Source organism: Lepidothrix coronata, unplaced genomic scaffold (genome assembly GCF_001604755.1).
Source record: "Lepidothrix coronata isolate B3197 unplaced genomic scaffold, Lepidothrix_coronata-1.0 Scaffold10, whole genome shotgun sequence".
NCBI classification, from domain to species: domain Eukaryota; kingdom Metazoa; phylum Chordata; class Aves; order Passeriformes; family Pipridae; genus Lepidothrix; species Lepidothrix coronata.
The window spans coordinates 6,171,969-6,191,948 of record NW_016690190.1 but is presented as its reverse complement, the minus strand read 5'-3'; the positions used below and the strand labels follow the sequence as shown (position 1 = coordinate 6,191,948).

Below are 19,980 nucleotides of genomic sequence, written 5' to 3'. Positions count from 1 at the left end.
TCATAATCTGCAGGACCTCTTCTTGATAATACACTTCCTTCCAATACAGGATAAAAAGCTTTTAGAATCTTTTGTATTTTAAACCAAGCCGAAAGTATTTCACAGAAACATCACTAAGCCTTTCCTTTACTGGTTTGCTGTGTTCTTTTCTATTACAATCAATACAGATCCTGGACAAACTGCAAATAATTACCTATTTCCTTCTAATTGCAAAGTTGGGACCAAATGAGACTGGGACTTTATACACAACTCTGAGAAAACTAGGATTTCTGCTTTAACTTTTATCAAACAAATACCCTTATTCAGCTTCTAAAAAAAAAAAAGAAATCACTTATTGAGGTTTTTTTTGAAGCAAGTCCTTTCACCCTAGTTAACGGAGAAGAATTTTTAGTATGAAAGTAAGCAAATGTTGTGCAGATGTCTCACCCAAACTTCAGCTGTCAGGGAAAAGGAAGAAAGCAAGGAAAGTAAGGAACAAATGTTTCTACAAATGGCCTTTCAGTTTGAAGTTATTGTAGAAAACATTTAGAAATAAATAAATATCCTGTGACATATGGGCATTACAGGCACACAACCGGAGAAAGGGTTTCAAGAAAGTCAGATTTTGTTTGTGTTTCTGTCTTTTCCTGTTCAGTTAGGCCTCTGAATATCTGGCTCCTGTTCAGATGATGACCCCTAATACTCTTGAAAAACCAAATGATCTTCTAGAAGCAGTGCTGTCCTGAGGGAAAGGGAGGAAGTCCCTTACAGCACAGCACAGCGCCTCACAAGCAGTACTACAGCAAAAGCCATACACCTGGAAGCCACATACTGAGGAGACAGCACTGAAGGAAGAGTGACTTCTAGATTTAAGCAGTATTATAATTATTTCACTGCTGGTAGGAGTAGATCAAAGAGAGATTTTAAATCTGCTCCTGCCACTCAAGTGCAGAGTCTGAGAAGAATCTGGCATCATGATCATGTGTTTCATTTTCATAGGTTTTGTCAACTTATGTCTCAGGTTCAAATAAGAGTTTAGTTGAAAGGTAGCTGCAGTAGCCAATGCTTTCCAAAAAGCAACACAGAAGAACCAAAAATTAAGCTTTAGCTCACAGGACTACTTGAGATTCGAGCCTAGTCAGAGCCACAGCATTTTTGCCCTCTGAATCTAGGCTAGTTTTTCACTGAATGCTCCAGGATGAACTGTTTCAGGCTATAAATCTCTTTCATTTTTTATTTCTTTAAAAAAAAGAATGACAAGTTTACCATCTGTAGGGAATGCCTTCTTTCCTACTGTCTCTGTTTGCATTCAACATTTGATATGTAGTAGAAAAAATTGACAGCACAGAGATGAATCTCAAGAACTTCGTTTTAACCATAAAAAAAGGTAAAAATTGTTGGAAATCCTAAAATATCTTGCTCTTTTCTAAAGCTGGTACATATAAAAATAATTTAGCAATTAAAAATAAAATTATGACAAGGTGCAGGAAGTAACTTAAAGGTGCCATTTTTCAGTTATTGACACTCCAAAAGAAATGAGGGACCATTGGGTCCTTTATGCCTTCCTTGTCACTCAGGTAACCCTTCTCATGGATAACATGTGTATCTGTTAAGATACAGGCTGCACTGTAGAGATTTGTATACACAGCAGGTAGAAGATGTCAGAATGCTTGTGATATTAAGAACAATCCAGTTTTATCATAAAAAATAAGAGACTTTTTCCCTGTTTCATTTACTACTTTTAATTTTTTTTCTTCAAGAAGAGACACCTTCAAATACAGACACAAATGGGGAATTTGCAGAAAGACTGTATACACCAAAACAGGCAATTTCTTTTCTATCTCCAAGTGGATTTCACTCTAATAAAACAGACAGAATTAATGTGCAGAATTAATCTCTGAAATGAGAAAGTCTGTGCTATAATTCTACAAACTATTGTGCTTTCTTTGTCCCATTGAACTGTGTAATTGGGACAGAGGAGGGAGGAAAACTTTTACCATGTACATTTAACATGTGTTTTAAAAATACAACAAAGGACACGCTGAGAACAAAACCATATAAACCACTTGGTCACTGACTGTTTGGAAGTCACTATTCTATTACAGTTATAAAAAAAGGTAATGCACTGTTCTAATGCACCACACAGTTCTAAATCCAAGATGAATCCTGTGGCAATAATGCAGCCATATGAAGACAGCATATAATTCTGTTCAGGAAAGATTAACTCAAGTAAGAATTGGTATGGAGAAAAGTTACTTGGACAACTGGGGAGTGGAGGAACTATCTCATAAGAAGTCCCCTGGAGACTTGCTTAGAATTAGAAAGACAAGATTGTATCAATAAAAAAGAGGTAGGAAAAGAATGACAACCTAAAAGAGGGTATGCATCTATGGGTCAGGAGCTGCCTGTGCTTATCCCTGGCATGACTCCTAACACACTCTTCATTTAGCCTGTTGGCATAGGCTTTGCACATAGAAGAGAAGGCACATTCTAAGCCTATCCATACACCTGCAGTCAGATGTCAGCCTCCAATAACAAAACAGAACTCCGAGCAGGAAGGTGAGAGGTAGCTGTTAACTACTTCTGACTCTCTGCTTTGTCCTTAAGTGGATTTGAATCTCACAGACTCCATATCTCAGCTGAGAAGCAACCATTAAGTGTCAAGCACTGGACTTCACCTCTGCTCAGCATCAAGTGCACACTTTGCTATGTGATGACAGGCTTTGTTCCCCTTCATTTACTTTACAAATGTTCAGCTCCTGCCCAAGTGCACACTAGTGCAGTGCACACACATGTTCAAGGGAGGTTGGAATGCAGTTTAAGTTTAGGAGTATGTCAAACAGCCAGTACATCCATGGTACAGTGATAAATATGCAAGGAAATCATGCATAACTCACAGGGATCAACATCAGTGTGGCATTCACTGAGCAGAGTAATTGTTTTTTTAATACTAAAAGGAGCAGTTAAAAATAATTTACAAAATATAGAACAGAAAATATGTATTCGGTGTTTCAGATAAAAAGTTAACATGCTGCTGAAATCCTGCTGGTAAACTCTGAATACTCTGAAAAAACTCTCAATACTTGCCCAAAAAAACAGTCTGTGTCATTCATCCACTGGTTTATGAACTGTGCAGTGATGGGCTCAGGATTGTGTGGAAATCTGATGTTCTCCAAGGTGTGCAGAAGTAGGTCAGGATTGTAATAGAGTGCAGCTATGGCAACTTGAAGACACATGGTACGGAGCTCACTTGTTTTAACTCCTCTGGTTAATCGCTCCAGCACAGCCTCCACAAAGAGTGGAATACACTGGGCAGAAAAAGGAGAAGAAAAAAGAAAAAGAAAGCAGTCATTATACTTGTTGCCAGATTATACAAAAGTTTAAAATACTTTTATCAGAACTGATGTCCAGAGTTAACTGAAATCCAGGTATAATAACCTAGGAATACATTCTATTCACTTCTTAGTATAAAAGCATTTTAAGCCTCTGATCACATGCTTATAAATCAGCTCTTCTCTGAGCTAAAAACTGCAATGTTATTCTGAGCACAGAAGAGAATATTTGGGGCCATTTGGTGGAATTTGTTCTAGCCTGTATAAAAGGTTTAGAAAAGAACTCGAAGACATTCTAATCTTTAAATAAAGATTCCCAACAATTTCAAAACTAACAGGCACTAAAAACTAAATTACCTAAATCTGTTTTTCCTAAATAATGTAAAAGTGATGTTAGATTTCTCATAGAAGTTTTGAAATGAGTGAGTTTATTCAGATAAAATCAAGTATGCACAAATTTCCAAACAATGAAATACACATCTACTAAACACATATATATTTCAATGTGCAGATTTACACTTTATAAAAATTTGGGAAGCATTATAAAAGTTTTAGTTTATGAGTTTCAGTTTAGTGTGCAACCATTTCAATTCACAGAGTTGTACAGCTCAATTAAGCCTTCCACCACCCACTTATTTCAATGCAAATGAACTGAATTCACTTTAAACTCTTCCAGATCTCCTTTGAAAGAAAAAACTTTCAGGGAACATTTTTATCTGCAATGACTTCAGATTTACATCAGTAAAGTTATACTGGTTCCAGTAAAATTAACTGAAAATTATCACCAAAGTTCATGGACTGCATTGGTGGCAACATCAAATATGATACATCAAAGTAATTTAGGCTCATTACATAAAGCCCAGAATTTAGCCCCTAACAGAAAAAAGACTACTATCTAAAAGAGTGTTCTAAGGAACTCTAGAAAATTGTTACTGTTTTTCCCTGCAATCACAATCCAGCCACGAGAAAAAAATCTGCATTTCCAAACACAATGCACTAAGTAATTTAAAACATCAAAAAGTTCCTATGGCTTGGAGAAACAACAGCAGCTGGATATGTAGTTGGATATATAGTTAAAAGCTCAGCCACAATGGTTTTAATTATATGTGTTTTGCATCAAAAGGGAAATTCTATTAGAAGAAAGCAAAAAAAGACAACCCTGAACAACATACTATATCCTTATCATTCAGTCTGTATTTATTTTCTGGTCATGCCCATTAACATCTCATCTCAAAAACAAAAAACACAACCTTACAAACTCTCATGCGCTCATTTATTTATTTCCATATTTCTCTCCACTTAACATTTCCCTCAAATTCTCCAATTCCAACTGTTTTTCTCAGGAACCACAGATGGATCACTGGAACCAGTAAAAGAGAAAACCTGTTCAATAAATATCACCTGGTCAATACCCCGTCCTTTGCATTGAAGAACAATTACTTCCAGGAGTTTGGCTGCATGGCACTCTGCGTCTTCTCCTGCGTCTCCTGTTAGTACCTAAAAATCAGAATGACAATTTACCAGTATTAATCACCAACAACACTGACAGCAACTCCTCCTGCACCTGCATACATCAAAAAAATCTCTACACAGCATATACATATCTATTCAGGCACAGGACATAAGCAAGGATAAGTGGCTAAAGGTGAACTTTAAAAAGTCAAAGAAATTGCTGCAGCTCTTTAAGAATGTTATATTATTTCTATGTCCTCACTTTCTCTTTTTAAAAAATATATGTTACTTATAAGAATCACTGATGTTTCCCACATTGCTTCCTTTTTTTCACTTCAATTCTAACAGTCACTGGCAGATCAACAGCCTGGCAAAGTGAAGTCCTATTTCTAGGCTAGTTTCTGACTAAAAACAAGATGTATGCAATCCTTCTGTGTATAGGCACACACGTGTGAAAATGAGTGCTTTGTCTCCGTGCATTTCAACAGCATGGTCAGTGTCAATCAAAACTGACAAAGCAGCAGAATTCTCAAACATACTCGAATTCTCTAAGCTTCTTAAAAATCAGCAGGTAGCTAGATGCCTAACACTATAATGCCCCAGATCAGAGAAGGACTGCAGCATGATCTCATACCTTATTATACATGAGAGACTCAGTATAAAGGAGAAACATGATAAGTGTAGGAAAAACTTCAAGTGAGTTCGCACCTTAGCTGACAACTAGGGAGTCCAATTGCAAGACACACAACCCAAGGAACTCAGGCTTCATTAATTCCTCTACTTACCAAAATAGCTGTTCATAGAAGAGAGTCAAGATGAACAGCAACTTTCTCCCACACAGATTTGTGCATGTAATTTTTTGAAAGCATGTCACTTTAAAAGTGTGAAGGTGCTGTATGTGCTCAGAACTGAGCTGAGACCACAATTCCCTTAGTTCTGAAATGCCTGGCCACCACCTGGCATGTTCAGGTCACTGTTTGTTAAGTACTAGTGATAAGCACAACAGTAAGATTTAGAAGCCTTACCTTTTTACACATGGCATAAATGATTTCTAAATGTTTTGGGTTAGACAGTAAAGTATCAGTGTCAATGGTCACATAATTATGCAAGAGAGGCATCATATCTGCAGAACAAGGAGAGCAAAAGAGAAAAAAGTTAAAGGAATCCTTGCAAGTGCTAACCAGTGAGGGTATAGTCCTATAACGGAATTCACTGGTTTATATTCTTTGATACCATTTGAAATTCAAACTCTGAAAAAGCCTTTTCTAGAATTCTTCACAAAATGCACCACGCAGGGTGCATTGTCAGAAGAGGAACTAGGACAGGGCTACATTTTAATTAATTAATTTGCAGTTTCGCATTAACTTTGAATATTTCAGCTTTCTTTGAGTTCAGGATCTCCTACGATAACTGATCACACTGACAGATTTGAACATGCTTCTCCTACTTAAATATGCTCCTGTTAAACTCCCACACTCAACAGACGGTCAGGGCATGACTCAAATACACGATCATTTTAAACCAAGACACTAAATGGAAGCGACCCTTATTAAGGTGGGGTTTGGAGATGAATTCTCAAACAGTGGAAACATCAGTAGAACAGAAGGGATTGTACCTGCAAAGTATTCAAAGCAATCCTGTTGGAAAACCTCATACAGAACACCTAAAAGCTGCCACATCTGAGGTGAAATCATCTGGCATGTTAAACTGAAGGCCAAGGAGAGAATTTCTTCATAAAACTCTGTAAAAGAGAATCAGTTTGAAGCAGAGTGCTTTAAAAAATAAATTTAACTTGCAAATACCTTGAAATCTGAAACCAAGTCCTGAGTCATATAATGACTAGAAGACAGCAATTAGAAACTAAATCATACACAGAAAAATAGTACAAGTCGGAAAAGACTCTTTCAGATAGGCCTCATGTTGGCTACAGTTACAGCAATATGCATAGTTTTCCACTATCAATACACACCAAAAAAATATATCACCAGCACATCAAAGACAATGCTTTTAACCAATTACTGAAAAACATTTTATTTTCTCAGCCTTTGTTTTTTCTTAAAGGCCTTATTACAAAACTGTGTAACTCTTTAGAGCAGGGTACTGATAAAACAGTAATTTAATTGCAGGCCAGTTCCATAACAGACCAATGTAATTGTAGACATAGTCCTTTAAGATAACTAGCTAGAACTATAATCAGAACTGCAACTTCTGCTTTTGAGTTTGACCTCCAAAACACGACAAACAAGCTGACTAATGTACAAGAGGAGATCAGGAGAAACAAATTATAACTGAAAATTAATGCCTTTTTTATTCCTTAAAGAAGTACACACACAGATGAAATTCTGTTCTGGAAGGTAGCAATAATTAATCTACATGTTTTTACATTAAAAAAAATTCTTCATGGTTTTTCTAAAAATTATCTCTAACACATACCTATAACATGTTTCTGCAAAACAAGGCCAATGATCTGTAAACAAATGCTCTCAAGCTGTTGAGTGATCTGAAATAAAAAACATAAAGCAGTTTATTAAAAAAAAATTAGAATACAGCAATTTAATAAATGCATTTGACTAATTCATTTGGAGAAGTTCTTACAAAAGGCTTTTATAATTTTTTAAATGCTGCATCAAAAATCACAATTATTATCAAATAAGATCCCACTGATGCAGAAAGAATATCTTTTTTTGTGAATATGTGAAATGTAAACTTACACTGCACCACAACTGGGAGACCAATTCCTAGGAATACTATCCAAGAAATCACCTACAAATATGGGTCACCATTGTAAAAAACCAGCCTTAGGCAAAACATTTCTCCCTAAACTCTATTTTAACAGTCTGTAATACAACTAGCCACTGTGAGGAAAATTAACTCTACCCCAGCCAAAATCAGCACATTCCAAAGGAGTGTTTACCCAAAAAAGTGCTAAGAATGTTAACCTCAGGATATAGATTCCCCTTGAAGTTGAGAGCTAAACAATGAAGAAATCACAAAAGTAAACTGGGCTTTAAATTCAAATTTGTCACAGATTGATTCCTGTTACAGTAAATGCACGTTCACGTCAAGTGATGCAACATACATGGAAATGCTTGTTGTCGTGACCGAAAGGCATGTGGAATAGGAGAAGAGTATGAAAGAAAATCTCACCTCCTTGTGATCTTCCACAACTGTCAGGATTGTGTCAATTGTGTGCAAGATGCCCATGGCCATAACTGTTTTGTCCTCTACTTCCTCATATTCCTCACTCTGAAGTACTTTACCAAATATTTCAGCCTGTGAACAAAACCAACCAGCTTGACATTCAAGAGCAAACTCACATTTCTAATTTGTCATGCAAAGCCAAGACAGCAAATGCAACAGCACCAATGCCTTATCTCTAAGAGCTGTCAGTACTGAAAAATATGCTCCTTACTTCTGAAAGGGGAACATAGAAAATTAAAATCTCTTTTTTTTAGAAGTCTGACTATGTTAAGTCTTTCGAAATGTTAAATGGTTAGAGCTTGGCTCATTAAAAACAGTGACAAAATTCAGTATCTTTGAAAAACCTATAGGTTTTAAAGATGCTTCCCAGAGTAAAGAAAACCATAAATACTGTGAATACTATAGGTGGACTCTTATAAAGATTACTTTAAACAGTGTGCACTTCAAAGTTCATTAAATGTTTCCCAAACTAGGCACGTGCTTCTGAGTGGACTGTTGTTGGACTATTGTCTCTTACCAGGTGTTGAGTCATGTCAACAGCGATTGTAGCCACTTCCTGACTGTACTCACAGATCATCTTCTGGATTACATTGGTAAGATCATCATTCTCCGTCTCTCTAATGATGTGCAAGAGCTCCTGCATAACTGGCCTCACATAAGGCTTCACATATTCCTTGGCTAAAACAACCAATTGAAACCAGGTGAAATCAACTATCCATAAACAAAAATACACGGTATCTCAAAACTACCAGGTAACTGACTACTCTTAAAAACAAAATAAATTTTTTTAATTTGAATTTTAATTAATTTGAATAAAGAAATAAAAAAAGCCAAAAACCATACCCAAGGCACTTTTACAGTTCTTAACTAGTAGACAAAGTAAATAAATTGTACAATAACAAAATGTCATCTACAGTTAAAATCCAGTTTTGAGGGAATACTTGCCCTCATATATAGGCAGCATTCATTCTTAAACATACACACAAAGACAGGTGATATTTACTTTGTTAAAAGAAACATGCTGATTCTAACTTCTTTTGTGCATAGACTTGCTAGTAAAAACTAGAATTTAGAATTCTGTGATGTACACAGTAACCAATGAGCAAGTGAAACTGTCTAAATATGATGAAATGTTCTTAAATATATGCCTTTAGATGGTAGAAATGTTTAGATAAATCTGCACTAAACTCCACATCTCTACAAAAAAAGAAAAAATCAATAAATCAGTTCATACAGCTGATAAATCACTGTCACATACCTTGTTCTTGGTTGCTTATTAAGGTCTGAAGGGCTATGGCTGCTTCTACTTTGACAGGCATTTCCTTATCTTCAATCAAGCTCTTCTTTGTCAACTCTACTGCATTCCTCAGGTTTAACTCATTGTGAAATTTCAAAGCACTGAATGAATGAAGTACCCAACAGGACTGCAAGACAAAAAGAAAAGTGAGTTCGGGACTATTGCAATATTTAAGCATTTTTTTAAGTGATTCAAAACCAACACTATCTATCTCTCTGTTTCCACGTATTGCTTTTTTACCCCCTTAATTACGGGGTATTCATACATCAAATGTAACAGGTTTTGCTGTTACTGTAACTGAAACAGTTCTTTGTCATCCTTTCCCGAATTCCAATAAATTCAGCATGCACGTAATTTGCGTTCATAGCTTTGGTCCTTCTAGGGGAAAAAAATCAGAAAAAATTCAAGAAAATTAACTGTTTATGGCTGGTATCAGCACCTGAGGATTTTCTTCAAGCTACACTCAAACTGACGTTATCTACTCTGTGGAAATTCAACCTATTTTTCACAGGCATTCAACAACTTTAGTTACTAAGATCTGCTAATGAAAAATAGCCACAATCACTGCTCAAATTCTCAAGTTCGATTCAAGAAGTAAACAACAATATATCACAGACTTTCCATCAATTGATTTAACTGAAAAATCATTTTTTTAAATCAAAATGATGAAAAAATACTGTAAGACAGCTTTATTTTAAATTTTACTATGTCTTTGCTTTATTTCTTTCATTAACATTCAGAATGAAATCAAACTGCAAAGGAAGGAATCATGGAAAATACCGAAATTGATGTAAGAGGTGAACTTACTCTAGCTCTGAGGTACCCCAGGTTAGACATGAATAAGGGAAATACATGATTCTGTAACATCAGCTCCATCTGATCCTTGAAAACGCTCTTCTGTTGGTGTAAGCAAAAATTAATTTTGGAGACCATTCCTTTTACATACTTCATCCTAGCCAGTAATTCATTTCAACTATCAACCATGGGAAATTAAATGACTTGTTTATATAATAATGGTATTCTCTCTCAGAGATCTGGATCTCATACCTTGAACAGAACAAACTCATAAGCATAGCAAGTTCAAAGCCAGATAAGTAAAAAAACTGTACATATATAATATTCAACTCTACATTATTCATTACAATACTGTAAACAGGAATTTTCATTTTATTTAAGTCAATTGATTCTAGCTGATTTTTCTTTAAAATTATTCAAGATAAATAACCTAGTACTTCCATTCTTCCTACAAAGGAGTATATACATACCTGAAGATAAATATAAGCTTAATATGAAACAGATCTGAGTTTTCAAATGACCTATGGTTACTATAAGCATCAAAACTAATTATTTTGCACATTACAACAACAAAAAATCACATCTTTTTTCATGTTTATTCATGGGCAAAGATAATTCCTTTGTGACAAAAATCTCCTTAGTTAGAGAAGGATATTTGATGAGTTATCCTTCATTATTTCAACCTTGGAAAATCCCAAGATATTCACAGGGAGCTAGAACTACCAGCATGGAGATTTGGAACTTTCCTTATAGCCCCAGAATACTAGAAAAGATATATGTTGGGGTGTTACCACCTAAAGGAATGATTCACTGACTAAGACAGGAGGTGAGTGAAATGGGACATTCAATACAACATGTATCTTAGGGAATCAGACTTTATTTCACCAGTGTATACATCATTTTTTCCCATACTGATTCCCCAAACCATCACAGAGGTGGATGAAGAACTGAGCAGAGAAAAATCAGAGAGAAGGGGAAAGAATTTTCCCTTGTGCACACAGGTCAGAAGTTTGTGTGCATTCAACTAAAGTTTTGTGGAGAGCCAGGTGGCCAAGGCAGGGTCATTGTGTCTACAAGCTCCTTACAACCTGTATCTCAGTCAACTCAACAGCCAGAAAACATTTATGAATCCAATATTTTATGCAGAAACAGCTGATGGAATTTTTCAATGTGCCAAATTCCAAATACAAGAAATTCAGATCTGAACGGAGTCTGCAGTGTTTGGGGATTATTAAACTTTTATAAAGTATATTATAGCCTCATGTTCCAAGACTGAAAATTTCAAATAGGAGTAAAATACTGCAATAACCTTTTTTTCCTCAGGAAAGAGACAAATAGATTTAGAAACCCTCAGTCAATATGAAAGTCTCCTCATAACACAAACAATATCTTCCTCTTTCACTGTTATGCTCCAGTGTGAGGGAGGGCATCTACAACCCAAGATGATCTACAAAAATTCTTTAAAAGTTACTGATGTTTCAGGAATTAAGATCAGATCATAGATTGGTACATTGGCAAAAAAACAGACAGTAAATGTTGGTAAGATGTTGCTTGTGATATGAAGACACATCCTGCACAGAGAGACAACTCACATAAAATACAATAAACTACTTCTAAAAAGAAGCCTCCAGCACAAGGTCACCATTATCACGCTAAAAGTGATAAACTTTTGGCAGTTCTTTTGACATGGAATAAGGGCTTACTTTGGACTCCACCATCTACAAAAACATAAGGGAAACTGTAATCAATGTTAATTAGAGAGCAACAGCATGGATTAAATTTGTATTCAGATTCCAGAAAAACACTCAAAATTCTGAAGGTGTCTATAAAAAAAAATGGAGGAAGGCTCTGTGTTCTTCACAGTTCTTTTCAGAACTCTTAACTGGCTGATGAAACAAGACTTAGAGCCACACACTGCAGAGTAAGAAAGTTGGAAAGCTAGACAAAACACTCCTGCAACATGTGAAGTAAACCTTTTTCTGGAACCAGAAGACGCCCACAACAGCGCAGGCTGTTGGGGAATTTGATAAGGAATCACAGGCAATGTTACTGATGGAATGCATGTTTGCTTTTTTAACACTTCCATTTTACTACTAAAGCAGAAGAGGACCAAGGGACTGTTCTATAGCAAATAGAGCTTTGGAAAAACTTGAGAACAAAAATCTGTGTATAAAATGGGAATATAAAAACCAGGAAAGAATGTTAATATTTTTAAATAAACAAACCCTCATATTCTGATTGCACAGTGAAATCTCTCTACAGACTTTATAAATATGGCTAAGGGCTAGTCATACTTTAAAAACTAAGACTTTTCTATTTTAAAATCACTATTGATAGTAAGAATTGCCAACCTTGTTCACTTCTTTACCCACCTACCTTCAGTAAAATATCTGCTAGGGATCCTATAACATGCAAAGCTCCATCTTTTTTCCTTGGATCAATGTTTGGCTCTGTCAGAATCTGGTAGCAATATGCCATCATTTTTGGTAACACCTATGCAGAACAGAGAACACACAACCTCTTTTTGTCAAATTATTTCAATAGCATTTTTTAAGTTAAAAAATTCACATGACATTCTTAATAAATTTTATCTTGGCCAAAGCAACTGTGAGGTACTATGTGTAGCATCTTTCCACAGTTAAAATTTAGAAGGCTTCTTTTTCATCTTTTTAGCCAAACTTGTCAAAATTAATCTCCTTGAAATTTCACATTACTACTAGTAAATAAGGTATTTTTGTTATTGTCCTGAGGTAAATCAAAAAAGGTGATGAAAAAGCAAGAGGCTCAAACTGTACCTAACCCATTTTTTTTCCTGTAACTTCTTTTCTGGCTTGTCGCACACATATATATTAAATAAATATATATGTGTGTGTACATATATATATGAAGACACACATATATTCAAGAAGAGCAGATTAAAATCTCATAAACTTAATTTGATCTATTGATTTTGGCAGTGGCTTCTGAAGTTGACTAGGCTTACAAAGGTTTCTTGGCAAAACCAACCGTTGAATATAATTTCCACGCCCATTATGTCCTTCTCCCAGATTACGAAATTTTGATGGTCTCAATACCAACCATGAAAACGAGAAGGAAGGTCAGTGGGCAAGAACTGTTCTGACAGCAAAGAAGTAGAAAGGTCATATTCCACCTGATGCAAGACCATGTTCTTCTTTGAAAACCCATATGGAAACAGAGCTCCCTGTTTACTGGATGTTAAAACGGTACCCAGAAAAACACCTGCCACTACAGCAAACTGACATGTGCCTTCCAGGACTTGCCTGGGTACTTTTGCACAGATAGATCACTGTAAATATAGAAAGTTCTACAGAACAGTTACGTCCTCATTAAAAAGTAAATGCATGAAATGGGTTTCACTCCTGCTAATTTCATTGCTGTCAACAGGATTTTAAATAGCATCAGTGAAAATTAATAAGGATCATGTTCACTTTTTCCCCTGCTACAGTTTGTGATGCTCAGAACAGCCATGACAGAAGCTGTCTGTAAACTTGGGAAAAATCTATTCCAGTACATCTATTTCAACTCAGTTTCTATCTGGTAGATTAATTTTAAAGCTGCAAGAGGAATCCATTGATTTAAATATATACACACATATTTTAATTCTCCCAAAATTAACAGCACTCAGCCAGGAAGCATTTGATTATGTATTATCAAGTAGATTTTTCAAGACTAGCTTCTTGTAGCATCTTCAAATTTAAGGGAAAAATAACATTATAAGGAAAATTCAAATAAATGAAAGTCTCCAATTTCATACCTCTTTTCTCTTCTTTGCAGCAGTATAAAGGAGATTCTGTGCTGCTGTTGTAGTGGATGCATAATCCTCAAATACATCTGAAAAATTGGAGGGGAAAAAGCATAACAAAAAAAATTTCTTTTCTGAGTAATGAATTTTTTATAGACCATCTTGTTTTCGAAATATTACAAATTCAGGTGAATATATAACCTCAAAACTATTGACATGGTTCCTTTCAATTCACAGTTAGAGTCAGACCCAAGTTTATGTCACATAGCTTATAAAAGCATTTACTTATTGCCTTCCAAATCTACTGCCACTCATCATTCCCTTTATTAAGAATATGTTATGTATTCATTAACTCTTCTGAGACCATGTATATAAGGGATGAAAAATCCTGTCTCTTTTTTTAATTACAGCCCTTATAGAAAGAACAGCAGTACATTCCAGTACCATCTGTATACCATATGTACACATTTTTGGCTTGATTTTATTAAAACCTCATGGGAAACCTTTTGTATGTAAAACTACTTGGATCTGGAGTAGTTTTATATCTGCTGAAAGCTGAAGCTTTTTAGCTTCATTCATTACAAGTAAACCTCCTTTAATCATATTGAAAATACAATTTATATCTTGGAAAAGATATCTGTGCTGCAAACATACTCTAATCCAAATATCCCTACACAAATTAAACTAAAAGACCTAAAAATGTAATCTTAAAATGTGACTAAAATTACACAATAACTTTTCCTGAAAACTTGAAGATAAAACATCCTTAAGAAATGCTACCATACTACTGGAATTCTTGTTTCAAGCCAAAAAGTGCCTCACTAACTTTCCATTTAATGTACTTTGATACTTGGGGGTTTTTTTGCCTTCCACGATACAATTTAAATCTGCATTTAACTTCCTCAGCTATGTATAAAAATAAGATTCACTCTTTCCACAGAAAGAACTGAATTCACACACCAAAAATCAGTGATGTATTTGTACCCCTGTGATCAATGTTATATTGTAATTAATTTGTTGCATAACAACTCTCCAAGCTTTTTTAATTATTCTATGAATATTTAAACTCTGTTTCCACATATGCTAATCCCAAATCAACTAATTAAAAATTCCCAAATGCTACATATATATCTCTATGGTGCCTGGCTTGCAGGAGTTTTCCAGCTAGAATTGCTGTATTTTTAAAATACCCTTCTCTTTTTCAATGACATGACTCTTTTAATAGAAGTAATTATTCATAATATGGCTCTATGTGATATTCCCAAGATTTTGCACCGAGTCTTTTGAAAGAACACATATATCTAATTATCTTACAACCCACTAATAATAATTGGCAAAAAAATGCTGAAGGCATTGACGATTTTCAATAGACAAAGAGCAAGTCAGGCCTCTTCTGGTCAAAGTGAGAGCTGCAAGGACTTGCAGACAGCTGGCACATCTGCAATCCAGGACTCTGAAACTGGCATTAACAAGTGAGCAAGCCAGTCTATTTGAGCTGCTCCAAGCACATCTGAAGAAGAAACAAATGTTGAGAGAATCATTTAAAGCTACCAGCCAAATGGTCCAAACTCGCTTGATCTGCCACCTGCTTTTAACTACACATTGGTGAGATTTTGGTTTTGTTTTCTTCTTCCTATTGTTCAGGACACTGGTGGTGAAGACAGAGCCATTACAGCAGGCATGTGGATGGTTGGAACTATAGTTACAGCTATGATGAAAGGAAAAAATACCTAAAGAAAATGCTAAAAATGCTAAATTACCAAATTTCATGCGGATATATTCATATGGATCCTCTTGCCAGAGCTCTTCATCCTCATCTTTGTAGCACATTAGAGAGAATATCACCTCTTCTGTTATACTCTAATTTTAGAAAAGTCAAATACACATAAGTACACACAAAATCAAACTCCAGTACAGCTTCCCTCCACCATGCACTACTTTATTACCTACTTTTCTGAAGAGCAATATTCCTTTAAGCAGTGCTCTTCTATTTTGTCTAACAGAAACAAACTTACAGCATTATAGGTAATTTCCTTTTGCAACAGTCCCAGACAGCAGCATTAATTACATAATCTATCTTTACAATAATACAGTACCACACACAAAATAATACTTCAGGATATAGTCTATAAACAGCAGAACATTGCACTCTGCAGAAGGATCTTACCAATGCAATACTTAGCATTAGAAGAGATTTCAGAATTCTTTCTCTTAACAGTCATGGAATTAATGAGCTACAACAGGGGAGCTTATGATATGAAAAAATAAGAGCAGGAAATCACTTTTCATTTGTTCTTAGTTCACTTATGAAACACATCCTTAAAACAGACTTCAGCTCTTCTGGGTCAATGTTTTCTTTGTGCACTATCTTTGCACTATGATCAAATGTGAATTTCCCAAATCTATAGACAATTAGCAACTAATAAAAGGCAGAACATTATGACTGTCTAGCAGACTTCAAAAATAAAAATAAAGAACTTATGGAACAGAATCTTTGATTGAGTTAACAGTACCTGCAATAAAAGGTAGTTGTAATATTGAAAAAAAAAAAAGCATTTCTACATGAATGTGTTGGGTTTTTTTTCCAAATCAGTTGCCGAATGATTCAGAAAACCTTGTATAAAACTGCAAAACTGGGGGTGGGGGAGTTGGGTTTGGTTGTTTTTTTTAATAATCCCTCTGACATGCAGTGTTTATGACCGGGTTTTATGCACTGACCTGTATGTGTGGCTTCATTTGCTTCCATGTTACAGAGTGAATAACCCCTTGGTTCAGATAATTTAACGTTTGCTGAAGAACACGTGGTGCAACATAGTCTTTTTGCCTGTACTGGTCTAAGATTCTTAATAGAACCTAAAGAAATGACAAATTGATATTTTAAATTAAGACTGAAAATTCTGTCTCATGCATAGATATCCAGTGCATCTCTTCAGTGAACATACACAAACAGATAATTTAGTTTTATAGCAGAGGTTCTGGAGTTAGAAATCACTATTATGCCTTTGACCCAAAAGTCATAAATGATTTGAATATCAAGGTTCTAATCCTGCAAACATTTATGTACAGTCCACCTTTACCACTAGCCCTACCATGTGATCACTTGTGCTTATAAACAAAAGATAATTTTAATATTCAGAGGCTCAGTTTACAGAGGTCTCAGCAAAATCTGGAATAGATAAGGAAAAGGCACAATGAGATTTTCAAACTGGTGGCTTATATATCTGCTAAGTGGTGTCTGTGTTCATATTTAAGGACAGACCCCTAAAGAAGACAAATTACTTTGGAAGAACAGTGATAAGAATAGAAATACTAAATTAGGAAAAAAAAATAGGTTCACCTAAATCTGTGAATCAGAAAAAATGCAAAACTCTTAACTTCAGTTACCTATACAACCAGATAGAATCAACTAGCATGCTATTACAAACTCTATCACATAAAGCTTCCTTAATATAAAAGTCTGCTCTACTAAGAAGACCCCACAGTTCAAAGCCACTAATCTGCACTAATGGCAGATGAATTATTAGCAGGTGTAAAGAACTGGCATGTAAAGGAATAACAATAAAAATCAAGGGCAATGCATAACAAAATATTGAGTCACTTAGTTCCAGCAGAACAATTCTGCTTCATAATTCTTTAGAACATTTTAATAAATTTTATTTTGCATACAGTTCCTCATTAGGAATACTAAGTCTGACCTTAAGTCTTTCATATGACACTCTTCTTGGACAAGAATTGTCTATATCTTATACAGACTCGAGCAAAATGTCAGCACTTAACAACCGATGAATAAGTAATGAAGGCTTAGTAATGTAATATTCACAACAGAATTCTTACTAACTCTGCAAGGAAATGTGACAAATCACCATTTAAGAACCAGAAATTGAAGAAATGTGCAGATCATCCAGTCCACTTATCTTGAAAGCTAAACTGTCCCTTCGGCAACACAGCTTAATACCTTAACAAATTTTAGGTATTTCAATTTATAACTGCCCATGGGAGTCCACTTGTCCACTCAGGAATGACGTTGCAGGGAATTTAGAATAGATATCAGGCTCTTTCCCTTTTCATTAAATTCACGGCCTTACCACAACCATTCCTCTTCTTAGTTCTTACTAATGGATAAACTATTCTGATGTCAAACTGGATGGAGAAAAGCAATTTTGTTTTGCAGACAACCCTGGTGTTTTGAAATCTAGTTTAAATTTGACTTCAAGTGACAACAACAGCCTGGCACCCTGCATCAAAGACACCACAAATTTAAACTGTAAGAAGCCTGCAGATGCCATGTCAAGGATATTTCATCTGGCAGCATGCTAAGGAGCCACATATTCTGGAAATATGAATTATCCAAACACTTGTCACTTGAAAAAGTGCATTCCTGGGTGTTTTTTGAGGTTTACAGACCAAAGAAAATCACTAGCAGGAGAGTGTTCTGCATGCTCTTGGTTTCTTAGGGGTGTGTTTTGAATATGTAACACATAAGCCTGGACAGTCAAGAGCTTTAGTGAGCCAAAGGCATGGGAACTACTGCTCCCAGTCATCCAGCATATGGCAGGTTGAATGACAAACAGAAGCTGGGCCAAAAACATCTGAGCTTGGGAGCCAGCACTCTTAGGCTTTCAAGAACCCAGTATCTGTAGCCATTCTACCACAAACAGGGAAATGCTGGAAGCCTGTGCTCCCAGGGTCTCCCAGCTCACAGTTGAGCTGGCAGAGAAACAGAAAACACTGCAAGGAACCGCCTCTCTTCTATGCAACTTCATCAGAACTGAACTGTCTCCACACACCATGTTACTCACAAATAATTAGCGCTCCCCAACAAAAATAATTTCCTTGGAAACTGTGAATTTATGGTATATTTTCATATAATATGCTTTCCAGGTATAAAATAACTTTCATTGCCGTTCTCCAGAAATATTCTAATCTGCTTGTATCTTCCTGAAATAAAACACTATCACTGGATTACCACGTCTAAGCAGTTTGCAGCAAAAGCACTTAGGAAAAACTGGCCTAAAAATACACCGTTCTATGAAGTGAGACCTCTGCATCAAGTTCTTCTCTCAGCTATATCAAGAATGTTTACTCATGATGATAACAGCATTTCATCAGCACTCACCTTTTCTGAGAATTTTCCTGCAGAGGTTTTCAAATTGCTGAAAATTTGTGTTATTATACCTCAGTTCTAAAGAACTGAGTTCTAAAGAACTTCTCAATCTCTAAAAGGAAAACCTGCCTGACTCTCTTCAGTTTTGTTTAATGAATGAACTTTGATACAAGTGCACTGTTAAAAAGTAACACATTTCTTCAGCCAAAATGATGCAATTCATAAAATGAACTGTGCTTACCTGTTGTATGCCCACAGCGTAGGTTTTTAAAAAGAAGTCTGAGAATTCAAAGTACTCTTTAGTTACATTTCCAGGACTTCCATACCTTTAGGAAGAAAAGGACACAGATATTTACATTGTGAGAAGTCCTTTGTGTCAGGAAAACACAGTACTTTCTAAACCACAGAGGACCCTGCATCAGCAAAGGAAACCTTTCCCACAGGTTCCTTCCAAGCCATCATTTCTCCTACAACGCCCCACTTTCCTTTTCTTTTCTTAAATTATCATAAGGTACAATATTATAGTCAAGTAAGTATCACTGACCTTTTGTCACAAGTTTTGTAACTTACATGTTTATGGATTTCTTTTCAAATCTTCCCCTGCCTATATATTTGAGAATATAAACACTTGTAGCTGGATATTGTAAAATAGATTGATTGATCAATTTACTTTTCCTGTGAGGTGAGTTTCTTGCCATCTTAGAGAGTCAAATCATTTCACTCAGAGCTCAGAACAGTGGCTGTGCCAGTGCAAGGCAAAGGACAGCAGCGGGAAAACCTCTCCGGTGACCATGTGCTGTTAAATTGATTAAACTGTCTTGTCTAATTGCACTGCAAGTAAGGGTACAGGTTTGTAACCCAAAGGTTTTAATAGGTTTGTTAGTTTGTTACCGTTCAAAGAGACGAGCTACAATGTGCAATGCCCACTTCTTGCACTTCCACCACACCAGCTCCGGTCTATCATCTTCATCAATTTGCAAAGTCTCCTACAAATAAATACACTTGTTTTAAATTAGCAATGTGATTTATTGAGATCAACTATGCTTTAAACATTCCT

General features: G+C 35.6%; 1 protein-coding gene across 2 annotated transcripts in view; it reads right to left on the bottom strand.

Moving 5' to 3' along the window:
* IPO8 (importin 8) overlaps positions 1-19,980 on the bottom strand; it is a 48,599-nt gene that overhangs the window by 12,828 nt on the left and 15,791 nt on the right. For both annotated transcript variants that reach the window (XM_017804807.1, XM_017804806.1), the window contains 15 exons: positions 19,815-19,909; positions 19,165-19,249; positions 16,538-16,672; positions 15,580-15,679; positions 13,832-13,908; positions 12,433-12,549; positions 10,069-10,158; positions 9,223-9,388; positions 8,482-8,642; positions 7,911-8,036; positions 7,197-7,263; positions 6,379-6,504; positions 5,789-5,886; positions 4,713-4,808; positions 3,067-3,287 (listed from right to left, as the gene is read on the bottom strand). In XM_017804807.1, the coding sequence (XP_017660296.1) occupies positions 3,067-3,287; positions 4,713-4,808; positions 5,789-5,886; positions 6,379-6,504; positions 7,197-7,263; positions 7,911-8,036; positions 8,482-8,642; positions 9,223-9,388; positions 10,069-10,158; positions 12,433-12,549; positions 13,832-13,908; positions 15,580-15,679; positions 16,538-16,672; positions 19,165-19,249; positions 19,815-19,909 (1,760 nt within the window). The remainder of the gene's footprint in view (positions 1-3,066; positions 3,288-4,712; positions 4,809-5,788; positions 5,887-6,378; positions 6,505-7,196; positions 7,264-7,910; positions 8,037-8,481; positions 8,643-9,222; positions 9,389-10,068; positions 10,159-12,432; positions 12,550-13,831; positions 13,909-15,579; positions 15,680-16,537; positions 16,673-19,164; positions 19,250-19,814; positions 19,910-19,980) is intronic.